Raw genomic sequence first — 24043 nt, forward strand, 5'->3', positions numbered from 1 at the left:
CATAAAACGTGTTTTTGAAGAGATTAGGCCGGCTCATACTGTTGGGACACCGGTTCCCTGGGAGTGATCTTTACAACTGAATGTTTCTCAAAGAATGAAGATGCATAAAGGTTAGAGGTTGCTGTCTGCAGGAACTGTCTGCTCTCTGAAAGCCTGCAAAAAAGCATGTCAGTCTTTCTCCGAGAGGCCTACGAGGAGATCACGGATGATAAAACACAGATGTGCTCTCCCCGTTCAGCATCAAAAGCCACCCTAACTCCATGCTGCCGTTTCAGCCAGTGACGTGTTTTTGGAGGATCTATGTGATGGAAAACAACATGCTCTGGTTATGAAGATGGTAAGTTACGGTTTCCTGGCAGAGGGAGCGACGTTCGGAGTGTGGAACTGGTCGTTTTCAGTTTGTTTTCCAATAGCCGCGGTTTCACTGCTTATTTCTTGCAAATCGTGTTACACAAACAAGCCTGATTAACTTGATATCTCAGGATATTGAATAATAGCTGGTTCACTGCAGAGAGGAAATGGGTTCTGCGGTTTTGCTGCCAGGTTGTTCGTGTTCTGCTCAAACTTTATTGCCAGAATGGGTTCAAGAGTTTGACACAGGAAAATGCAGCGGTGGATTCCACTTTAGTGCACTTTGCTATGATCAACGGCATTTTTCTGACCAGTGAAAACGATCATTTGGAATTTGCCGGTCAGTGTGGTTATTTCAGAGGTCAGGCTCTTGATGTCATCTTCAAAGAATCTAGTTTTCTTGCATATGTTGTATTTACCATTCTTCCCTTTTTTTGTCTTTTCTGTTGCTCTGTTCAGGTTCGTCTTGGTCTTCAGCTGCCTGGTCCTCTCTGTGTTCTCAACCATCCCAGCTCATCAGGACTTCTCGTCCTATTGTCTCCTTATTCTGGTAACCAACACAACGCTGACGGCTGAAACCGTCACAGATCTTGCTGAAGTGTGTACTGCTAAGCCCTGAAAAGCTTGGTGAAATATCAGTTTTTTAGAGAATCCCTGAAAAGGAAAAGGCATGCTGAATGTTGAAGGTCATTACCATGGACATCCCGGCAAGGCAACAATTGTTTTCTGTGTGTTTTTGAACAGGAGTTTGTGATGATCGTCGTGTTTGGGTTGGAATACATCATCCGTATCTGGTCGGCGGGATGCTGCTGTCGCTACAGAGGATGGCAGGGACGGCTCCGCTTTGCCAGGAAGCCTTTCTGCGTCATAGGCGAGTTTTCGAATCACACCTTTTTGTTCACTCTGCTTTTGAGGCAGCAGATACAGATAACCCCCACCACCCAAACCCCGAAATAGAAAAAAGTATTCTGAATCAAAGCACCATTTGCTTTTCTTCACTGTACTCTTCGTTGCCTTTACCTTTACTTCCCGTTTATTGAACCTCAGTTGTGCCCTTTGTGAATGCAGTCAGATATTGGACGTGAGCACTGTTCCCCTGCACGCGATTGATCACAGTGTTCTCGTGTCATTATAGTTGTGGTCAGAGCTCATGAGAGCAGAGAGCATTTCCGTAATGAGGTTGCATTTACTGACTTTTATTCTTTCCACTGTCGGTTCCCTCTGCTCCTTCTTGGAAACTAGAGCGGGAGGCTTCGGGGAGGGAGAGGAGGGCGTAGACGTCACGCAGGGTGCCTCGAGCACACGCAGCGTAGTGGGTGCTGTAGTTTGCCAGCACTGAGGGAATATGAGCGTAAAAAATAATAAAGTAAGAGACGGAGGCAAGGAGTGTGAAATAGAGCCTAAAAAAGTAAGAGAGATCACGGGAGTGAGGAATAAGTTGAACACTGAGTAATACGGGATGAGAAAGTTAAGTAGGAGACGTGATGATCCGTCCTGTCATGCATTCGTGGCTTTGACATTTAGCTTTCTCTGTGTTCTATTTAACCAGTAATCAGAGGATCAAAGAGGATGTTATGATATGTTATGAGGATTCTATATATGAGATGGTCGGAATTGTACTTTCTAATGTTTTTTCCCTAATCGATTGTATTACATTTGTTATCTTATTTAGAAATTACATCAGTAGAACTCAAGGTTCACGTATTACCCTTTGTCGGTGCTTTTAACCAAATCTCATAGTCCTCGTCTGTGAATGGATGAAGTTGAATTACTGCTGGATAGTGCTCCACATGTAGGTCACATGAAGACACCTGAGCCTTTTCCATTATCTACATAAATAAGCCCTGTGTGTTACGGTTGAAAATCCTGAATAAATGAATAAGCACTTAGTTTTTCACATTATAAACGTATTGTTGTGTTTTTTGTTGTTGTCTTTTCAAGGTGATACAGACCCATTGGCAAACAGAATCCGGTTAAATGGTTACAAAAATGATGTAATGATGTGTGTACACCTTCAATAAAAACACAAATATTCGGGTGCTTAAGAGATTAGGGGCCAAATTTTTTGTGACAGTGCTTTCAACGGATTTATTTATCCTTATTTGTGCCTCTTTCTGCATTGCGTAACCTCTTCCTGCATAAAACAATGTAACTGTATTTGAGCAAGTTGAGATGGTGATGACATCACTGTGGTTCAAAGTTTAAAGTCGCAAGCCACAAAGCTTAATTGGCTTGAGTTGGATGTCTGGAAGGACTCCTATAGACTTCTGAACGGTATTTCATCCTGTACAGTACTTACATACACATGAAGTCTCCTGTGGGTGTCCCGGAGACTCATCTCCTGGGTGTCATTAATGCATTGTTCACGGCGCTATTGCTGACTTTTCCCTTTTCACACTCTGGGTCTGCCCACTGTCTCGTAGACTTCTCAGAAGAGAAGCCATTTAACACAGATCGGTCAGCACCTTTATTCAAAAGCAGGTTTAGTGGATTGACGCGAGCTGATGGGAAGTGAAATTTGCAGACGTTGTTGTATCCTACTGGCAGGCTGTGTTGAGATCTTGATCATTTCAGATCTGTGATTCGAAATAACCAGAACAATAGAATAGAAGCTTCAGAATATGTTTTTCAAGACATTTAAAAAAAACACACATTTACACAAAGATCCTAAAATTAAGTATTGCGAGTGGGGGAAAAAAAATTGCAGGAAGAGAGCTTTAATCATACCTTTACAAAATAACACAGCACATTAAGGGAAGTCATGGTCTAAAAAAAAATCCATCCAAGTTAAATATACAAATTCATAAGATTTAAATGTATGTTCATCACGATATACTGTACTGTATTTTGTTTTCCAGGGTTGAGTTGTAGCAAGTTATCGTTCTCCCTTGCTCATGTATCTTCTCTGCCCTTCAGACATCATAGTACTGATTGCGTCGGTGGCGGTGGTCTCGGCGGGTAGTCAGGGCAACATCTTTGCCACCTCGGTGCTGCGGAGCCTCCGTTTCCTGCAGATCCTGCGCATGGTGCGGATGGACAGAAGAGGAGGCACCTGGAAGCTGCTGGGCTCTGTGGTTTACGCACACAGCAAGGTGAGCTGCCACAGAGGCCTATGTGCAACCTTTGCTACATTGAATGAAGTGAGGTAGAACTGTTTATACAAAAAATGTATTTACTAGAATGAGTGTCTGCCTGCAGGAACTGGTAACCGCCTGGTACATCGGCTTCTTGGTTCTCATCTTCTCTTCATTCCTCGTCTACCTTGTTGAGAACAAGTTCAACAAGGACTTTGCTACCTACGCTGATGCTTTGTGGTGGGGCACGGTGAGTTTTTAGGAATATCTCCTAATTTAAGGATCATGTATCATCATTGTGCCACACAGGGTTAAACAAAGACGTGCAGTTGTAAACTTTTTTTCTATGCAGGATAAACCTGATAAACAACAACAAAAAAAGCATCTTCCTGTGCTTCTTTTGCATCTCGCATCAGGAGGAATGAAACAACAGCATCAAATCAATTCTCTTGGCAATATGGCTTACATCTTAACATTGAAATAAGAAATTTAAGATTAATATGAAGATTTAACAGCTGCCAAATCAGTTTCATTCCACTTCCAATTCATGTCAACATCTCTTGAATTTGTAGAATGCATTTCTGGGTTTCTTCACAGTTACACCTCTTACTAATCAGCGCTGCTACCTCTTCAAACAAATACGTCCTGCATTGGACGGTAATGTTTTTTTTTCAATTGGATTTATCTTTGCCTCGAGCATTTGAAAGCTCATCCATAAACATAAGCCATGCAAAGCTCCATTGACCAACATTTCCATACCAGCTCCAAAAATCACAATGATACCAAAAGGTTGTAGCCGTCTTGTCATTCAAAGCAGTAAGAGTCTAAATGAAAGAGAACCTAAACTCATCAGACTGCCAAAAGGAAGCAGTATAGAGATAGAGAAATGGATGGATGGATAGATATTAATGAAAGCAAGCAAGGAGTTTGGCCACCAATGCAAATTCCAGACCACAGGCAGGTTTATTTAGTGATTAAATTCCTATTTTCTTGGTATAACTGAAGACATTTGAATAGCTCTGTTCAGATGGAGGTACCCTCATTACTAAGAATCCATATTCTTTGACTGAATTATGTTCAATGCAATCAGTCAAAGATGTAAGTATTCTATAACTGCCTTCTCATTGTGTTTTCACCGATCATTTATGTAGCACTTCACACATAAATGAGGGCAAAAATACAAAAAAAAGCACCTCACAGTGCTTCAACATTTTTCTAGGCTGAATAAACATTTCAGCCAGAGGCTTTTATCATTGTTCTTCGAATCAAGGCCGTACTGTACAGACTCGTTCCCATAAGGGCCTCTACACAAGTCCAATCACTTGTACTGTGCTGCCTGAAGGCATCATTTTAAAACAAGCCTCTGTGTGGCAAGCTCAAGCATTATGCAAACTAACCAGTATATCCGTATTAATACAGTTACACCAGACCAAGATGCAAAACTCAAAAGTATTTAAAGAAGGCAAATACTAAGGGGTTAGTTGGACTAATTATGAATAATTCATGTAATTTAAAAGTATACTGACACATCGAGTTCAACCCTCTTAAAGAAAAGCTCAATTATATGCACCTGAGTGGAATTTAGTTTTTATTTTTAGAATCATTCACTAATACTTTATAGATACTTGACCAAATGAAGAATGGTTAATGTTTCTTCATAAACTAATTAATTTAAGCAAGCCAAGAAAGACTATAAGCTCTATAGCTAGCATATGGCTGTAACTAATTACCCGACTTTGTCTAATAAAGCTTGTAAAAGTAAAGCTTATACTTGTATGTTTTTCTTCTGCAAAAGCCTCATTCTGATCCTTCAGGACGTGATGATGAATTATGTTATCACAGATCACATTGACAACCATTGGTTATGGAGACAAGACCCCAAAGACGTGGACGGGACGGATGTTGTCCGCTGGGTTTGCCCTCCTGGGAATCTCCTTCTTTGCCTTGCCCGCTGTAAGTAAACCCTTCCTTTTTTTAAGAGTCAATGAATAAAGACGTTTACGTTTTATTTTGACATAACACGTTGTGTTTAACTCGCTGTAAGTTATTTACACAGCAAGGTAAGACATTTTTCACCCACTCACAAAGGGCGTGATAGTGGACAGTCTTTGGTGTGCACTCACATTCAGTATTTAATCCTTTCAATATTGTACCAGGGTATTTTGGGCTCAGGCTTTGCCCTGAAGGTTCAGGAACAGCACAGACAGAAGCACTTTGAGAAAAGGAGAAACCCAGCCGCCTACCTCATCCAGGTAAAGCATTACTGTCTTTGGACTATTCAAAACAAATGTTGTTTTAATGAGTTGTTGCTGTTATTCAAAACTATTTTAAACACCAAATCATCAATACAAAATGTCTTTGAACGATTTTTTCATTTTTCAGTTTCTTGTTTCTAATTGTCCTGTCTCAACCAATAAAAAGCCTGTAACATGTAGCATCACTCTGAAGGGCCCATTGGCCCCGTGATTCTCACATTGCAAGAAGCTCTCTAAACTCAGACTTGTTTTTAAGCCAAGAAACACCAGGTTGGCAAACCCATTATTGCCATTCCTCTCCCCATGTGCATCACACAGTGCATTTTATTGGTGCTGACTTCACATTGTCCTTCTCCTACATCTCTCTGTGCACTTCCTTATTTTCCTCTCACCAACTTTCCTCCTTCACGCTTTGTCATTTTCTCCCTCTTTGGTTCCCCCCTTCCATCCTTATCTCCCTTCTCATGTACCCATCCCCCCTCCACTTGTACTCCACCTCTTCTTCTCTCCTCTCCATCCTTTCCATCCCCATGTTGTACGAGGCTGCGTGGCGTTGTTACTCCACCGACAGCACCAGGCCCTACCTGGACGCCACTTGGCGGCCCTATAAAAGCCTCCTGACCTCTTAACAGGTCCATGTATCCATGCCGACCACAGACCTGGGACACACCTGTTCTTTGAGTTTTCAATTAGCTTTTTTAAATTTGTTTTCTATTCTCCTCATCCTCCCGTACCTTCTCTGTCATGTATTTATTTACTTTTTTTAACCTCCCTTTTTTCTCTTTGTGCTTTTTTCTTCTTTGTGGTTTTGTGTATTCTGCATGCAGTGTGTTTGGCGTAGTTACGCGGCTGATGAGAACTCGGTTTCCATTGCTACCTGGAAGCCTCACTTGAAGGCGTTGCATACCTGCAGCCCTACAAAGTAGGTACAACTGGCAACTGCTGTCTGTATGCGGTGCCACTTAAACCACGTTTCTAAAGTTATCTTTTTAAAATAATAATTCAACTGTTTTGCGTTTTCTTTCTCTTGATGGATGCATTTGTGTTGACCTCTTTATTTTGCATTGATTTTCTAATTATTATTTTGATGGCCAATTAGTTCACGGCAAAAAATATAGTTTCCAGGCTCTGTTAATATCAAAATAACAAAAACATCGAACTTTTCGCATTTTTTTCTGCTATTATATAAACCTCCATTTCATACATCCACATTGCAGTCAGGCTCTCAGTTGAGTCCTCAATGCAGTCGACAATATAATGCAGGTAGCATTATATGAGTAACTTTTGTTCCCTCAATGACATTTTTAATTTGCTGCACTTAAGTCCCCTTAATTTTAGCACTGATGCTCCGAGTGATTTAGCGGTACTCTCAAAGATACCTGACAAAAAGGAAGCATTAAAAGCTCTCGTGTACTCTTCTTGTTTCCTAAATTGAGGTGTTGGGTGTATTCGCCTCTCCGCCTCATCATCCCTGTTGATTGTAAATGTTGTTAGGGTTGCAGAAAGCTGATCACGTTAAATCTGCTTCATATATTATATCCATACACAGCTTGAAGCCATATTCATATCATGAATATTAGTTAACTAGTTATTGGGAGCTTAGTGGCTTGGGAAAAAGACTTCCGACTATCCGGCTCATAAATTCAGCCGGTCAGTGGAGTTGGAAGAAGAATCAGTTTGGATCACTAGAGACAGTCCTCACACAGCAGGGGGTCGGACAAACTTCAAAATCCAATCCTAAAACTACACCTCTCTCTTTGAAACACATCTGTCAGCGCTCGTAACTAACATACTAAAAGTGAGAAAGAGCCGCCTAAAGTTTCTGCTGCTCTCCATCTCAACATACCAACCACCAGTGTTGCTACCATTTTCTGTGTAAAACCAGCACTTATTCAAACCCACGGCTGTGACCAGATCAATACATGCTAGCTAACTCTTCAATCCCTTCCTTGCATATTGGACATTTTCCGACCATTATTTTGTGAATCAAACAGTTAGAATAAAGTACCAATTAAGTATTCATTCCCATTTTCTTTTTCTTTTTTTACCCCCATGTGTGTCCACACTCGTTTCTCAGAAGCCTGGAAATATTGTGAAAACAATCTCCATGGCTTATATCCTGCTTACATCATGCAGTCACAGAGTTATTGGAAGACACAGCTTAAAGTGATTACTGTTCCTCAGCCGATCCTCAGTCACCATCTCTGGTTGCAGGCGCTTCCTTAGTTTATCTTGACGCTGCATATTTATAGTGAGCTTTCCGGTTTGTCCTGGTCTATTTCCCTTGGAATGCTTATTGCTGAATGAGGAATCGCTACCCTGAAATCTTGTTAATGAACTCTTTCCACTGTGCTGATGAAGTGGACCCTACCGCCGAGTTTTAGCTTCTTAACTATAAATCATGTACAGTATGTCTATTTTTTTTTAAATGCAAGCTATTCAAATACTTTTCTTTATTTGGGCATCCATTGATTTCCATAATTTCTATTGACTATTATTGTTCTACTCACAAATGTATTGCTACTTTGACAAAAACTCTCTGACAAAACAATCCAGAATGGGTATTCAACATTGCGTTCTCAGCTATTAAGAGTCTGCTTATTGATTCTTATATTGTTCAAAAGTAAAAGGGAAAGAGTTGTTCAAATGTACATTACTCAGTTTGTCAACATGCTTAGCTCTAATTTAAGGTCTATGTAACTTGTAATAAATCAGCTAAAATAAGTAGAACCACTGGTCTGGTCCTTCAGACACAGTTGACACAGTATGATGAAAAGATGCTAATATTTTTTTTTCTTCTTCTCATTTTCCAACCCCAGGAAGGAGGCGGGAGAGTCAACCACAAGGTTTGTAACTACTGAACAAACACGGTCTCAGTTAGGTGGAACCGGGCTGGGTTTGACTCTTAATACTTTTTAGACTGAAAATGACAAACAGTACAAAACGTTTGTATTTCTTGATTAAGTTTTATGTTAATTGTTTTGGAAAGGTTATTCAAGAATAACCATTTGAGAAGTTTGACTTGTTAAAACAAAATCTTTGTAGAAGCACATGATTACATTCCTTGAACCTGAATATATTGCTTTTTGTCAATATATACCAGTAGGAGGGCAGTGCAACAAGCTGTACGCATAACACACTGTCACCTTGTAGAGCATTTTACTCTGTTGTGTTGCTGAGGACAATTAAACAGGTTTGAGCAAACTAAAGCAGTAAAGTTGTTGCCTATCAAACCCAAACCAAGTTAAATGATCGGATAATATTTCTTTGTTGGTTGGACCACTTCATCTTTACACATTGTCATTATTTTTGCTGTTATTATAAAAATACTCAATGGTGCAGGTTTAAAGGAACTTTCGTAGCAGAACTGAAGCTATTGTGTTGCAAGTAGTACAACATTTTGTCCAAACAACCTCCAGCCCTCTTTGTGGAATAACTTCAAGCATTACAAACACAAAGACCCTCGTGGTTCCACTTGTATTTGAACAGCACTCGGTTAGAGAGTGTCCGGTCGTGCTAGAGGCGGCCCGTAATGAAATGTTGACCCTGCGATGGCGACCCTTACGCTAGCCCTGTGTATGACTCATTGTGTCATCTTCTGGTTTGGTTCTATTCTCTATCTTTTTTTTATCATTTATTCTCCTCTCAAAAAAATAATAATCTCAAATGAAGTAGTCGTAGGCATAACGACATGCAAATGCCTGTTGTCTCAGGTATTTATATTCTGATAAGAAATGATATTTAGTTTTGAGTCTGTATTCAAAAAATTCTTAGGGATGTATTTTAGCTAATGCCACATGTAGGGCAGGAAGGGCTAATTTCATATTTGAAACCCTGAATAAACGTACGTCTGTAAACTACCACAGGACTCTGTAGGCAAACTTAGAGTTAGAGAGGAAGCCTAAGAATATAAAAAGTAAATAACCAAATTAAGCAGATTGAGGCAGGCAGGAGACCTCCAGCCTCCACCTATGATTTTGTTTTTGCAAGCCCCTAAATCTATTTACCTTTCCACTGCAGAGCAGGGGAGGAGATTTAAAGCCACACGGGGCCACAACTGGAGCTGACTCCCTTTATTTAGCATCTCGATTTATATATTAATCTTCAAAGCATTACATAACAGAAGCACAGTTATAAAACGCAGCAATAGGAGAAAAAAATTACATGAAAAAGAAGAACACTTCTGTTTCTTAATGCCCTCTGTGAGCCCACAAGCGTCCGTCGAAAGGTTACTGATCTGACACTGGTGACTCGTTCGCATTGCCCATCTGAATCGACATTGCTGGATTAGTGGTATCAGCACGAAGTGCGTGAGTCACCAAATTGCAGCCTTTTTTAAACGGTGCTGTCGATGTTCATTTTCCTCTACTAAGCTGAATTGCCTCCATTCTGCTGCTTCTAAATATCAGTGGTAACTGAAGCAGAACCTCAGTATTACCTCATATTTTGTAGCCTTCCTACATACGAGATTATAAAGAATATTTGCATTTATGCATCTGGCTAAAACAGAAAAATACAAGGGGAAATAAGGGTACAGAAAGACTCTATTTCAAAACTTTCAGAGTTAAATATTTCTACTTTGTTTCTTCATCATGTAACACATCCCCGTATGTCTCCCCTTGGTTTTTTAGTAAAAGTCATAGTAATAAACAGAAGCTGCTGAGGAGGCTTACCACATGGAAACATAGGTACACAGCGCTTCTGCTCCCGTGTTATATGAGCTTTTATTTGAGAATGCTGACTAATTCTTGGTGCATGGGTATCTGTAGGAGGCTCCGCAGCCTCGGAGGGGGCAGAGTAATTGAACGTTGCAGGGAGAGACATCAGTCACCTTGGTGGCAATACGCTATCTGCCTTTTGTTTGATCTTTGCCTGAGCAATGCGCATACTTCTGCCTCTTGTGATTTCCGTTTTAACAACATTTGCTCTCCGAATATGTGTACCAGTATTGTAAGTAGCAGATCCCCTTTGAAAAAAGACTGAATGTAGAATAATAATTTACTTGATGGATTAACATTGTGTTTTTCTTGCTGGTGTTACATCCCAACTACTTATCACACTGTACTCCTCGTATCGTAGGTCATCCAAACACGTCATGTTTCTCTGTGGCCAGAATCAAAGACAAGTTATACTCCATATTATTAAACTACTCAAACTCACCTAAAGAGCCACACCTGATGCTTGCGCACTGCTTTTTCAAGCAACTCCCCTACCTCCTCTTCTTCTAATGGCCCGTACCTTCACTTTCTCTTTCATGACCTCACTTTTGCTGAGTTGTCTCAATAAATCCTTTAGCGTTACATGGGGATTTGTGTGGTTAAAAGACATGTTACAATACGAACTTAAATGAAAGATACAAAATGTCACCATTTAACATGACGTTACAACATCAATTTTTGTTTTGCAACTTGCTACATATTTGGTCATATTGAATGATGTACTGTAGCTAATGCGGTGGATAGATTCACATCAAGAAACAACCTACACAACACAGTGTTGACATACCTAACCTGAGCCTGCATTTTGTGTAAAGCATGTGCTACAATGCTGCAAATGCATGCTGGTCTTCTCCATCTTGTCCTGCAGCCCCTCAGCTTCATAGTAGAAGGTCAAGTCCTGGATGATTACATGACACGATTGTGTAAAGGAACAGCATCATGCCATGAGCTCGGACGCTTTACGTTGTTTCACCTAAACTTTCGACTTTAACATAAATTCATGTCATTCCACCTCTTCACAACATCATTCCCTTCTTACTCTTCCCCTCCCGCCCGCTGTTCATTCGTCCCCCCCGTTTCGCCCCGCAGTCAGAAGTTGAGCTTCAAAGAGCGCGTGAGGATGGCGAGCCCCCGAGGTCAGAGCATCAAGAACAGGCAGACGTCTTCGGTGAACGACCGGCGGTCTCCGGTGGCCGAGGCGGGGACGGATGGCACCAGCCCTGCCAAGGTACAGAAGAGCTGGAGCTTCAACGACCGCACGCGCTTCAGACCCTCCCTGCGCCTTAAGAGCCAGTCACGCTCGACCACCGACGGTGAGTGACGCTGTCCCATTATTCCATTTCCAGACACGGTTGAGCTTAGTTATGGACTGATCAGCAGCCCTTTCATGGCGGGTAAGATTCATTGTCACTCTCGCACATGCGGTACTCAACACAGTGTTACCTTTAAACAAGATGGAAAAAGCTTTTTGATTAAGGTTAAATAATTGCTAAACGCTGAAATCATACAAATCTTAAAGAATAGCTTGACGTTTAGAAAATCTTGCGTGTGTTTACTCTCCTGCCTCCACCAGCGTTAGCTGGGAGCTCATTAACGGGCCCTTAAAGCTTGTAAAATAAAATGGAAAGTTGTGGTTTTATGTGCTATGCTTTTTGTTGATCGGGCACTTAAACTGACTATTGTCACTGTGAGGTTGCCAGTTTGTTAAATAACTATAGTATAGTGCTGACATTCTTTGGACCGAGACGAGTTTCCCCGTGCTTTTATTCTACGCTGACTGTTCTGTGGCTTTGACTTCATATTGACAAACATAAATGAAATCCCTCTAATCCAACTCTCAGCAAGAAAGAGAATAAGTAATGTCAAACAATTCCTTCAAGTCCAATTATGAGATAAGTGAAGCCCCTCAGTAGAGGTTTATTTATTGACCATCCAACCCACAACAACTCATTGCGCCCACTAATTCAGGCCAATGAGTTGGGGAATGCTAATGGTTATTTGTGCTTACATTCGGCCTTGCCTCTGCCGGCCTGGCTAACCCCCCCCCGGGTAACGGGCCAGTCGGTTGTTGTGGTTGGCGGACTGATAGATTGATGGAAGGTGGGTCTGTTGAATTCCAGCAGCCACGAGGGCCTCAGGAGCCGCCAGCTGGCTGAGGCCTGCTGCTGGAGACGGAGGAATAAATGACCCAGCTAGCCGAAACCAAAGTGATTGGCCGGTTCTTTCGGAGAAAATTACTGTCACCAACATGTTTGCTAATTGAGATGTTAACAGAGGGTTATATGAATAAGGCTTGTTTTGTTTAATGGAGCAAATCATTAATCCATTAATCGCTACTGTTTTAGATTTTCATCAGGTAGCTTTTACTCCTGTATCACACACATAACACACTGCGCTCTATCGAGAGGCCTTTTAAAGCATTTCATTAAACCGAGCAAATGGCTCGACCCTGCAGTCCAGCTCCTGTTCTGTAGCTCTGTGTGTACCTCCTCCAGGTGTCGTAACTCAGAAGGCCCATAAACAGAGAGAGGCATTGTCAAAAGGTTGCATTGTGAGCAATATATTTGCAGGTACACCAGAGGCCTGTTCTTTACTACTACTCTGTGTACTACATAGTAGTGTTTTAGACCAGCTCAAAACACATGGAGGAAGGAATTGCGTTGTTTTTTTGCTTTTTTTGCTCTTGTTACTGAAATATTACCGCAATTTTATGATTAAAAATGTCCCTTTTCTACTTTCTACTAAGACTGAAATCAATTAGACAAATCTGGTCACTGACTGCTGAGGTTTCGGAGTAGTACGACTAAGTCCCTGCATCACTATTGTATGCATCCATGTAAAATATGGCTGGGCACGTACTGTGTTCTTATCAATGAACACTGCTGAATTGATCTCCCTCCTTTGTACCCTCGCACGAGCAGCAGACTCCAACATGGCAGGGGAGGATAGCTACGATGAGAGAGGCTGTCACTGCGAGATGTCTGTGCAGGACCTGCTGCCCTCTGTGAAGTCTGTCATTAGAGCACTCAGGTAAGTCTCCTTTGTTTAAATCCTTAACATTTTGAGCCGGGCTTAGCTGGATTTCTCGCAGTCCTCGCGGATTTCTTCTTCTCAAACGAACACACTCAGTCAAATTTTTGGGGGATTTTTAAATGATGTGCACAAATTCAGAGTGGGTTTTTTTTCTTCGTTATGTTAGTTTTACATTTCTGCAGCTAAAATAATCAGCCACAACCTCAGTGGGTGTTTTTATAATGTTTAAGTGATTGTTCAGGTGTTCTGACCTGTTTCCATTTGTGTAATGAAATCATTTTTAAAGTAAAATAAATGTGCGGTTTGGTCTATTTTCAATTGCTACAATTCTTACAAAATAATCTCTCAGCTTCTGGACAATCACAGCAGGCCACGTGTAAACTGACTGTATAAGAGCTCCTCCTTGTGGCTGATGAATTCACCTTGGCTGTGTGCAGGATAATGAAGTTCCATGTTGCCAAGAAGAAGTTTAAGGAGACCCTGCGTCCTTACGATGTCAAGGACGTGATTGAACAATATTCTGCCGGTCACTTGGACATGCTGTGTCGCATCAAGAGCCTGCAGACCAGGTATGAAGACAGACTACACATAATGCAGGACAACAACAGCTGGAAGACGTCATTCATCAAGTCTTTGCTGTCCATCTAGAGCCGTTTAGGAACACACAAACTGATTCTTCTGTGTCTTGGTTTGTTTGTGCATGCACGTATGTGTGGATGTATACGTTCACCTGCACGCATACTTTATACATGCATTGGGGTATATGTATGTATGTTGTCTCTTTGTTGCATTTTGTGATTTTGTATGTATGTCTATGCACACATGTACCTGTGTGTGTGTGTGTGTGTGTGTGTGTGTGTGTGTGTGTGTGTGTGTGTGTGTTTGTTTGCCTGTGTGTGTGTGTATGTTGCATCACAGGTTGGACATGATTGTAGGCCCACTGACCCACAGCCGAGCCAAAACCTTTTCCTCCGGCAGTCTCAACGTTTCCCTGTTTGTTTGGATCGCATGGTTGATTTCTACTTCTAGAAATCGCTGTTTTTCTTTCAATCATTAATGTCTAATTTTGTTTGCTTGTGTGTTTGTGTATTTGTGTTTATTACAGAGTGGACCAAATCCTCGGAAGAGGTCAAATACCTTTGGATAAGAAGATCCGAGAAAAGCTGCTGTCTGATGGAGACATTTTGGAGGACATGAGCATGTTTGGTCGAGTCTGTAAGGTGGAGCGGCAGGTGTGTGTTTTCTTTATTGAAAATTTTATATCTGCTTCCCTGTTGTGTAATGTCCAGAGAATTAGTATATTGGGATGATGGCAAAATCAGCTCTTGTTTCACCAGAATTAGCAGCATGTAATCCTGCAACCAAAAATGACACTTTTTTTGTTTGATACCTTTACAAACCACGCCCGTTGTTCCACCGGAATAGTTTGAAAAGGTTATTATCCCATACAGAAGCTCCTGCTTTCTCATCTCCCATCCTCCCTTTCCCTCCCCACAGGTCCAGTCCATTGAGTCAAAGCTTGACTCCCTGCTCGACATCTATCGTCAGGTTTTGCGCAAAGGAGCTTCTTCAGCCCTCACACTCTCCTCTCTGCCCCTGTTCGAGTTGGAACAAACCTCTGACTACCACTCCTCCGTCTTTGGAAAGGACCTGTCCAGCTCGACTCAGGCCAGCAGCAACGCAGCCCTTCCCCCTGGTAGCAACTCTCACCTCTCACAGGGAGGCCTCCATCTCATCCTCGCGCCTCCCAACGAGCTCAACCTCAATCTCAATACCTCCCCATCCACGGGCCTCCCATCTTCCCCTTTCAGCCCGTCGCCGCTGCCTCAACATCATCATCACCAACATCGTCATGCTCATCACCTCCACCATCATCATAGCCAAGCTCAGGTCATGACACCTGAAAGTGGCACCGATGAGGCTGTGGGGAGATCTCCACCCATCCTCACCCCAAATAGTATTGGTATTGGTGGAGGAGTTGGAGATGGGGCGTTTCCTCTTCTGGCGAGGCTTCCACCACCACCCCCTCCCGGCCGGAGCCTGGGCCCAACCAACCTGCCGCACAAAACCTCCACAGGGGTGTCCCCTTACATGGACGACTTTGGTGGAAGTTTAAGAATGCAGATGGAGGGTAGAAGTTTTGGGAAGGACCTTGAGTTTGGGCCTGGCAGATCGGGCCAAAAGTCACAGAGCAGCACCAACAGCAACTGCAGGCCTTCGGCTAAGGAGGAAGGCTCCTGGAGGAGACATATGAGCCTGGAGCTGCACCCCCTGGTGGCGCCAGCCCTGGGATGCTGCTCGGGTCCCAGCCAGACGAACTGCTTGGGCAAGTCCATGTCAGTGCAGGACCTGATGCAGGCAGCTCCAGGGAGTGTCCAGGATGTCCTCCACACACACAGCATCTCATCTCCAAACCCCAGTACAAGCTGTGACTCCCCTATTGACTTCCACAGCTGTAGCCAAGACCCCGGGGGAGGTGGTGGCATTGGAAGGAGCGGTGGAGAGGGATGGGGTGAGGAGGACCTCTTTATCAGCGACAGGGACCTGGAGGCGCAGGGATTTGACTTCTTGTCACTGGGGACCACTGAGGCCAGCACCTTCTCATCAGAGCTCCTGATGGCTGACAACAGGGAAGGGACAGGTTCTCAAGGCTCTAACCGTAGCCTGGCCAGCGGTCCCACGTCCTCGCCCTCTGCTGGCAGCGCCAAATTGCTGAACTTGCCGCATGTGCGGCTAAAATAAAACTTGCCTTAATGTCTGAAGGCACATCTCACAGAGACCGTTTTTTTTGTATTTTTGGGAGGAGAGTGGGAGCGTGGGATTATAACTTTTTTTTTTTTATTTCATGTCGATCCATTTGATAGGAGTCACGGTATTTTCATACAGACTGATCATATGGCATGTGATTGCTATATGGTTTGTTTTAAACTGTGATTTGGAAATTGGAGATAAAAGATGAGGCATTGCATGTTTGTATTTAAAGATACTGACGTCAGTAAGTAAGGTTTATTTGTGTAGCACATTTTAACAACATGGCAATTCAAAGTGCTGCACATAAAACCATTCAAACATCAGGCAGAAATGACAGAAAATGACATTTAAAAACAACGTAAAAAAGTAAAAAACAGACATAAAACAATAAACAAAAAGAATAAAAAACATTAAAATTGCAGTGCAGTTTATGACCCTAACAGTCAAAAACATGCACTTCATCCATGAATCTGGTTTAATTAAAAGCAGCAGCAAACCGAAATGTCTTTAGTTCTAATTTGAAGCAGCTGAGCGTCTCAGCAGACCTCCAGCTTCCAAACAAAAGTGTGTTCCAGATATGTGGAGCAGAACGCTGCCTCTCCATCTTTGGTTCTGACCCTGGGAACAGTAGTAAGATACATTTAAACTTAAAGCAGGAAGGCACGGACGTCAAACACTCCCTCCGAGAACACAACTCACATTTTTTGTAAGTAATTGAAGAAATGGGGCTTAATTCTTAAATCTGACCGAAGAACATCCCCTTCCTGCCTCTTCAATCACATGACAGGCTTCAATATTGAAGGTGAAACGTCAACTTGTCGTTGCCAAACTGGCTTGTTTAACATCACCATTTCTATTTTATTTCCAGAATATTTTAGAAAACCAATGACTTTGGTTGTCCACAATCTTTTCAAAAATACCAAACACAAGGACCTGGTGTACAAGTTTAGGTTGTATACGACAGCTCTTATATTTTTGCTGACCATTTTTGAATATGGGCAAAACAGTTTTTTTGGGGGGGGGGGTACTTTCTACAGCTCCAGGTTGGCAATTGCGTTTGTAAAAAGGATCAGTTTGACTCCTGACATTTGCTTGAGCTGTGTCATTTTCAAGTATATAGTGTCTTTGTTGCAGTTTGCACGAAGAATAGTTTACATTCTACAACTATTTTATGCATTCTGATTTCCCCATATGTTCTGTAATTTCCTGGGGCCGAGCACATTTTATGTTAACTAGAGCCTTCAGTATATGACCTTTAAATATTTTTATATGTATTCTATTTACTCCTGACTGTAAAAAACAAGCCAACATTAACCTATATAAAGGCCCAGTAATGCCAAATACAAAATACATTGATATGCCAGAAAGCCACCAGAATCCAAAAAATATTGTGATACAGATTAACGCCGTGGAATCCGGGTACAGTTCAGACATCGAAAAGGAACCAGGTGCTGTTATTACAAATTGATTCTCTGATCAATTATGCACCGGCCAGTTGGTTTTCCAGCTGACTGACGGCCGTGGATTGACACACATCTTGAATGTCATTTCTTGGTTCACAATATCAGTTTGATGTTTATTCAGATTGAGTTGACAAGGCACTTTGTTTTGGTTCAAAAACAGATCCACTAAAATAAATGTTCAGAACTCTTAACTGTTTATTGCATTTGGCCTTTTGTTACCCTGTTTTCACATAAAATGATGGTATCTCATTTAAATCATCGTCAATGTTTTTTTTCATACAGTGTAATGTAGGATTATTGTTGCTTCCTTCAAGTGTATTTGCTGCAGAATGTATTCCTGTTGCATGGTACAGAATCAGGTTAATAAAGGTGGCACCACAATTGTCAGTTAAATAATACCAATAATGCATCCAAAGCCTCAGTGGTGAATAATCAACTTTAGCTTGCAGTACCTTAACAAAGATTTAAAAAAACTGAATATATGTGAAGGAATTTTGGGGTCAGTTTGCTTTGTGGATTCGCTTAGTGTATTTTTACTTTCTTTCAAATAATTACATTTATTTTGCATGAAGAGGTTGTCATATACAGTACAAATCAATAACTGAGAACGAACGCCACGTCCATAAGACATATTACTATGTATGGTTCAGCTTGATTGCATCAGAAGAAAAAGGACCTAAAAATGTGCAGTACATACAATATATTGGTGCCTTGCTTTTGTGGTACATATTCATCTCCATATCTACAATTTCCAGAAAAGTGCAGTATGTTCCTTTAAACAGAAATAGTTGTTGCACTGCCTTTATTTTGTAGATGTTCTGATTTAAGGAAATTTCACTTTTTTTGTTATTCCAAGATAATTTTGCTACAGGGCATAAAACACGTCAACATTCTGTCTCGTTTCTTTTAATTTATTTAAATTATGTGCACAGATTTACACACTTGTAATAACCTCAGTTGGATTCATGAAGCCTGTAATTAAATGGAAATACAAGTGAACTTTTATTCTTATTCATCAATAAAGGAAATTCTATGACGAGTTTGTCATTTGCTTTCTCATCATTCAGTGAAAGTGAGAGGTTCTACAGACAGCAACGATTCCAGCGACAAAGACTTTCCGTTCAAACATTTAACAATTATTAAAGTGAACTAAAACTGCAACAGTTACATTTAACAGAGCTACTGCTACTGCACAAAGCATTAAGAATCCAAGTATCAGACAGTTTCTGAAGCTTGTTGAACAGGAAACACTCATCTAAGTGTATTATTACTGGTGTTTCGCCTTAATAAATGAGCAGCTTATCTTCAACTACAACAGCACACAATTTAGACAGCAGTGATGCAAATGGGTCGTGTTCTTCTACAAAGTCAGGGACACTGAATAAACAACAGTGTTGTGACGCGTTTATCACTTGACGACTTGGTAGTCTTTTTTTTTTTTTTTTTCCTTCTCCTGCTTTTGCGATGCATTGTGACAATGGACCAGACGCTGACTATTGAGTACACAAGGTGCAGGGTGCTTGAGGGTCTACGTCCACGATGACGAGCACGAGGGGCGGCGGCCCAGAACAACATTCATTTGACCTTCTGCGCCTTCTGCGCGGACTTGGTGATTTTACCGCTGCCGATGGCTTTCTTCTCCACACCTTTGATCACTCCCACTGCCACAGTCTGACGCATGTCGCGGACCGCAAACCTCCCTGAGGGGAGAAAAAAAAGGTTGTTTTTGCTTGAAGTTATGGGTCCAAATTGTCGGTGAAGTGAGGCTTAATGTTTTCATTAGAGTGAAACAACAAACCCTGCTTGCATGGTGGTTAACTCACCCAGTGGCGGGTACTCAGCGAAGCTCTCCACACACATGGGCTTGCCCGGGATCATGTCCACAATGGCAGCGTCTCCAGACTTCAGAGCCTTGGGGTTGTCTTCCAGCTTCTTTCCGGACCGACGGTCGATCTTTTCCTTGAGTGCCGCAAACTTGCATGCAATGTGTGCAGTGTGGCAGTCCAGCACGGGGGCGTAGCCAGCGCTGATCTGACCAGGGTGGTTGAGGATAATCACCTGGAAAACAGCAAGGGTTCATTAATTGCTCCTTTTCTTCAGCGGTGGCGTTTAAAGTCAGTATAATTAGCTCCGCCCCCCCTGTAGGCTGACCTGAGAGGTGAAGCTGGCTGCCTCCTGCGGCGGGTCGTTCCTGCTGTCTCCAGCCACGTTGCCACGGCGAATATCCTTGACGGACACATTCTTGACGTTGAAGCCCACGTTGTCACCGGGCAGCGCCTCGTCGAGGGCCTCGTGGTGCATTTCCACGGATTTGACCTCAGTCGTCACATTGACGGGGGCAAAGGTCACCACCATGGCAGGTTTCAGCACGCCTGTCTCTACTCGGCCCACTGGTACGGTCCCGATGCCTGGCAGAGAGGAACATCAGCACCTTGGTACATCTGTATTGCACAGTGCTCTGAAAAAAAGGTCAGTTTCTGAAGGATATAAAGACCCAGAGGGAATTATTCCCAGAGCTAATTCAGTTCTGCTCTTTTTATCACACAGTGCTCTGATTCCCAAAATACATTCATGGTATAATCTGTTAAAAAAACGTCGTTATACATACAACCAATCACACACCTTTCACCCTTCAACCACACCATCGCCTGCCTCACCTCCAATCTTATAGACATCCTGCAGAGGCAGGCGGAGGGGCTTGGCGGTGGGGCGCGTGGGAGGATGGATGGCGTCCAGAGCCTCAAGCAGTGTCGTGCCCGAGGCATTTCCATCTTTACGGTTGATCCTCCAGCCCTTGAACCAGGTCATCTGAGACAGGAAGCTACAATGTTTACTGTGACTCTTAAATAAAAAAGCAGCCACACTGCCTTTGAAAAGGTTTTTGTGAATGCAAAAGCTCCCAATATGATTCCTTACTGTGTATTTCCGCGTTTCAATATTATGGAAGCTTTTTGTTAATTAAGGTGCTCAAAGACAGTGAGCAGAAGCCGCCCGGCATCATAAATGGCCCTTAGTCTGAACTTTCCAGCCCGCCTGCCTCCCACAGGCTGCTGCTTTTAAGCTTGTGAGCTCATAACACAGCTACATAAAGTTGCACCAAGTTGTATTTCAATTACCGTAACATTCTTTTATACTTTAATGTAATTGACGAACAGAATCCTTACTCCTTATCTGTAAATACTGTGAGCATACATACACCGTATTTTGGGTCTCACAGCGGACTCACATTGGGACTTGGTTCCAGCATATTGTCTCCGTTCCAGCCAGAGATGGGCACAAAGGGCACCGTGTCGGGGTTGTAGCCAATCTTCTTGATGTAGGTACTGACTTCCTTCACAATCTCCTCGTAGCGCTTCTGGCTGTAGTTGGGCTCAGTGGAATCCATCTTGTTGATGCCCACAATGAGCTGCTTCACTCCCAGGGTGTATGCAAGGAGGGCGTGTTCACGAGTCTGCCCGTTCTTTGAGATGCCAGCTTCAAACTCACCGACGCCTGCGGCCACGATCAGCACGGCGCAGTCGGCCTGAATGGGGGACGGAGATGATCAGCTTTCAACCAATCTCCGCTCAATTTCTAAACTTTTCAAACTTGTCTGCAACTAGTTTCAGTGGAGTGAAAAACGTCTTATGCTTTTGTTCACAAATATTGAGCTGTTCTGAACTGCTTTCCTCCTTCAGAGCTTTTCTTCTCTTTCTCATGCGTTTTCCCATTTTGTATTCTTTTTCTCTGCTCTCCCCCTGTACCTGAGAAGTCCCAGTGATCATGTTCTTGATGAAGTCCCTGTGCCCCGGAGCGTCGATGATGGTGACGTAGTACTTGCTGGTCTCAAACTTCCAAAGAGAGATGTCAATGGTGATGCCCCGCTCGCGCTCTGCCTTCAGCTTGTCCAGGACCCAGGCGTATTTGAAGGAACCCTTTCCCATCTAAAGGACAATAACACCATGTCATTTTCATTTAACTAAACATTATATTTGATAAATGCTTCAAATAGTTCATAAGCTCAATATACTTTAGAACTAGAACACTGCTGCTGTTCTAGTGGGAAAGTAGGACACAATAGGAGTCTCACCTCTGCAGCTTCCTTCTCAAACTTCTCAATTGTTCTCTTATCAATGCCCCCACACTTGTAGATGAGGTGGCCGGTGGTGGTGGATTTGCCTGAGTCGACGTGTCCTATCACCACAATGTTTATGTGGAGCTTTTCTTTCCCCATAGCGCCTCCGGACAACACTGTGAGACTGCAGCAAAAGAATGAGCAAAAACATCCAGCAGGAGACCAAGAACCCATATCTGTGAGGAGCTGTCACTTCCTTTACATATACCTGATGCATCCTGCAGGGGTACTGTATTTAACGCAGATTACATCATTACTATTCATATAGTAATGATGTAATCTGCGTTGGACGTTGAAGCTCAGAGTAACCAAGTGTGTAAGTACAGTACAAGTAACTTGAGACTTGCACATACTGAAGCGGCATATCAACCAATGCCGAGAAGATATTCATTAAATTTGGTCAGTTAAGCGCTTCACTCCCTGCTGAGCACGTTTAACCTGTAGGTACAGTAGTTACTGCAAGTGCAACTGGGAGAGAAGATTCTACGCGTTTGTACAAGTCAGACTGACCAAATAATCGGAAATTAAATTTAAAAAAAGGTCATCAATCAAATTAGTGTGTGCTTTAGTGCAGTGGCTCGTGTTAACGAAGTTAATCGGTGAGTTTAGCAATCAATTCAAGGCGGCTGCGTCGATCGATCCGTCCGTGGCGCGCACCGCGCTGCGCACGGACACGAGCGCGATTCCAAACTGCGCCGAACTTTATACGACTGCATCTTCATCCCACTACCGCGTATTCAAAACATACAGGGTCGTGATTTACAAAACAACAATTATCTGTACAGCTCCTTTCACGTTCCGAGATGCTAGAAGAGAAACACCACTCGACTGCCCCCTACTCGCATAAACGCGGCTTAGTTGATCTCCATCTCAGTGTCCCGATGGATTGGTGCTTACAGTATGTCAGGAAAATACATTTACACGAGACACTGCCACGACGAAGAAGCAGCGAACTGTTTGGTCGTGTCTGGTTAATCCACCTTGCAGACGGATACACGCAGCACCGTTTGGTTATTCTGCGGCGGCTGGATGTTGATGATGGACGGGAGGAGATCGGCGCATGAATGTCAGCTATCCGCTGAAACTGCGCCACACCGGCCTGGCCAGCCAGCAGCTACGCACCCCATGCACACCCGTCTGCACCATTTGGCATCAATGTTGAAATTACCATGACATCAGAGCCACACAATATTCAACTGTCCCTTTTTTTACTGTAATACACTTACATAACAGTTATTACAAACGCAGCTGATATTGCCAGTCTTTTGCAACATGCCTGATCGTGGATACTGAGGAAAAAAAGCATGTTAACTGTTGGTGTTAACATTGGAAAAGTTTCCTCTACCTTCCTACCTTTGTTTCAGAGGTGCGTTCACTGGTTCACTGCAATGACACAGGAGATGCTATTTTAACACACACGCAGCCAATGTAACACTGTGACAGGTGGCGTAGAAAGCGTCATGTGCTGAAGATGGCCACTAGGTGGAGTGCTGCCATAACAGAGAAATTAACCAGCATCGAACAAAAACAGGTTTGTTTTGTGCTTCGAGACAGATTTTATTTTTTTCAATTCCTGCTTCAGTTGTTATAGTACAGTACATAACAAAAATACTTAAATAAACACATGTTATGAGATACATTACTTCAAACATGCAACTTTTCCCTTTTACTTTTCTCAGATTGTCTTCATTTTCAACTTGGGGAACTGCAACCCAAGAAAACATGCAGTTTAAAACAAACTACAAAACTGCAAAATCCCAATACTAATTCAAAATGAAATCACAAAAAACAAAGCACTACATATTGTAGCGAAAATATGCATTTAAATTCAAGGACCTGTGGACTCGTGTCCTTATGACTAAAAATCGTCAACATGACAACGTCAAAAAATATGATGTACAATTGAGGGGATTTATTTGATACTTTTTACTCCCTAATTGGAACGTCTTCCAGTTCCAGGCTGTGTTCTTACAAGATAAGATGTAATTGTTCTTTTCCAAACCACTTCAACAATAAAAAGCAAAGATGGGAGACAAGATTGGAGGAAAAAACTATCAATGATACCAATGATACCAATCTACCAATAATTGTAATTAAATTAAATAAAGGTGAGACTATATATGTCATAAATAAAAGAATGATTCTGTCGTTAGATAATCTACGGCTCCACACGCCAGTCCACTAGGGGGCAGTAAGGCGCACGTGGGCTGGTCTGCCGGCCATCAATAAACACTAAAGGGAATTAGAATTATTAGATAAATAGGGTTACCGTAAATATCATTAA

At 42.4% G+C, this 24043-nt stretch overlaps 2 protein-coding genes across 11 annotated transcripts in view; one reads left to right on the forward strand and one right to left on the reverse strand.

The window, feature by feature from the left end:
• kcnq5b (potassium voltage-gated channel, KQT-like subfamily, member 5b) overlaps positions 1–18684 on the forward strand; it is a 68675-nt gene extending 49991 nt beyond the window's left edge. For 2 of the 9 annotated variants that reach the window (XM_040185687.2, XM_078109006.1), the window contains 14 exons: positions 811–901; positions 1096–1222; positions 3268–3443; positions 3550–3675; positions 5268–5378; positions 5582–5677; positions 6508–6602; positions 8500–8526; positions 10312–10368; positions 11488–11711; positions 13320–13428; positions 13869–14000; positions 14537–14663; positions 14929–18684. In XM_040185687.2, coding sequence (XP_040041621.2) covers positions 811–901; positions 1096–1222; positions 3268–3443; positions 3550–3675; positions 5268–5378; positions 5582–5677; positions 6508–6602; positions 8500–8526; positions 10312–10368; positions 11488–11711; positions 13320–13428; positions 13869–14000; positions 14537–14663; positions 14929–16173 — 2743 coding nt within the window. In that variant the 3' untranslated portion in view covers positions 16174–18684. Of the gene's footprint in view, positions 1–810; positions 950–1095; positions 1223–3267; positions 3444–3549; positions 3676–5267; positions 5379–5581; positions 5678–6507; positions 6603–8499; positions 8527–10311; positions 10369–11487; positions 11712–13319; positions 13429–13868; positions 14001–14536; positions 14664–14928 lie in introns of all 9 variants that reach the window. The other 7 variants (XM_078109001.1, XM_078109005.1, XM_040185689.2 and 4 more) reach the window with 5 other exon arrangements.
• LOC120824718 (elongation factor 1-alpha 1) lies at positions 18541–23232 on the reverse strand. Of its 2 annotated transcripts, none has more exons than XM_040185699.2 (8): positions 23113–23232; positions 21715–21883; positions 21389–21568; positions 20872–21168; positions 20303–20453; positions 19797–20053; positions 19469–19703; positions 18541–19345 (listed from the first exon to the last, which is right to left on the reverse strand). In XM_040185699.2, exons 2-8 carry the CDS (start codon positions 21856–21858, stop codon positions 19221–19223), a joined length of 1389 nt encoding a protein of 462 aa, XP_040041633.1. In that variant the 5' UTR covers positions 21859–21883; positions 23113–23232; the 3' UTR covers positions 18541–19220. The 2 variants fall into 2 exon arrangements, with proteins under 2 accessions (XP_040041633.1, XP_040041634.1); XM_040185700.2 differs by lacking the exon at positions 23113–23232 and adding an exon at positions 22740–22884.
• Positions 23233–24043: the final 811 nt, after the last annotated feature.

The sequence above is a fragment of the Gasterosteus aculeatus genome, chromosome 9 (genome assembly GCF_964276395.1).
Source record: "Gasterosteus aculeatus chromosome 9, fGasAcu3.hap1.1, whole genome shotgun sequence".
Classification (NCBI taxonomy): Eukaryota; Metazoa; Chordata; class Actinopteri; order Perciformes; family Gasterosteidae; genus Gasterosteus; species Gasterosteus aculeatus.

What these genes read in the sequence shown, in the direction of transcription:
- LOC120824718 (XM_040185699.2), bottom strand. Translation starts at nt 21,858, where the DNA reads ATGGGGAAAGAAAAGCTCCACATAAACATTGTGGTGATAGGACACGTC. An exon ending in TGATCACTGGGACTTCTCAG is followed by an intron (nt 21,169 to 21,388) that starts GTACAGGGGGAG and finishes TCCCCCATTCAG; the next exon opens with GCCGACTGCGCCGTGCTGAT. An exon ending in GGATGTCTATAAGATTGGAG is followed by an intron (nt 20,054 to 20,302) that starts GTGAGGCAGGCG and finishes CCTCTCTGCCAG; the next exon opens with GCATCGGGACCGTACCAGTG.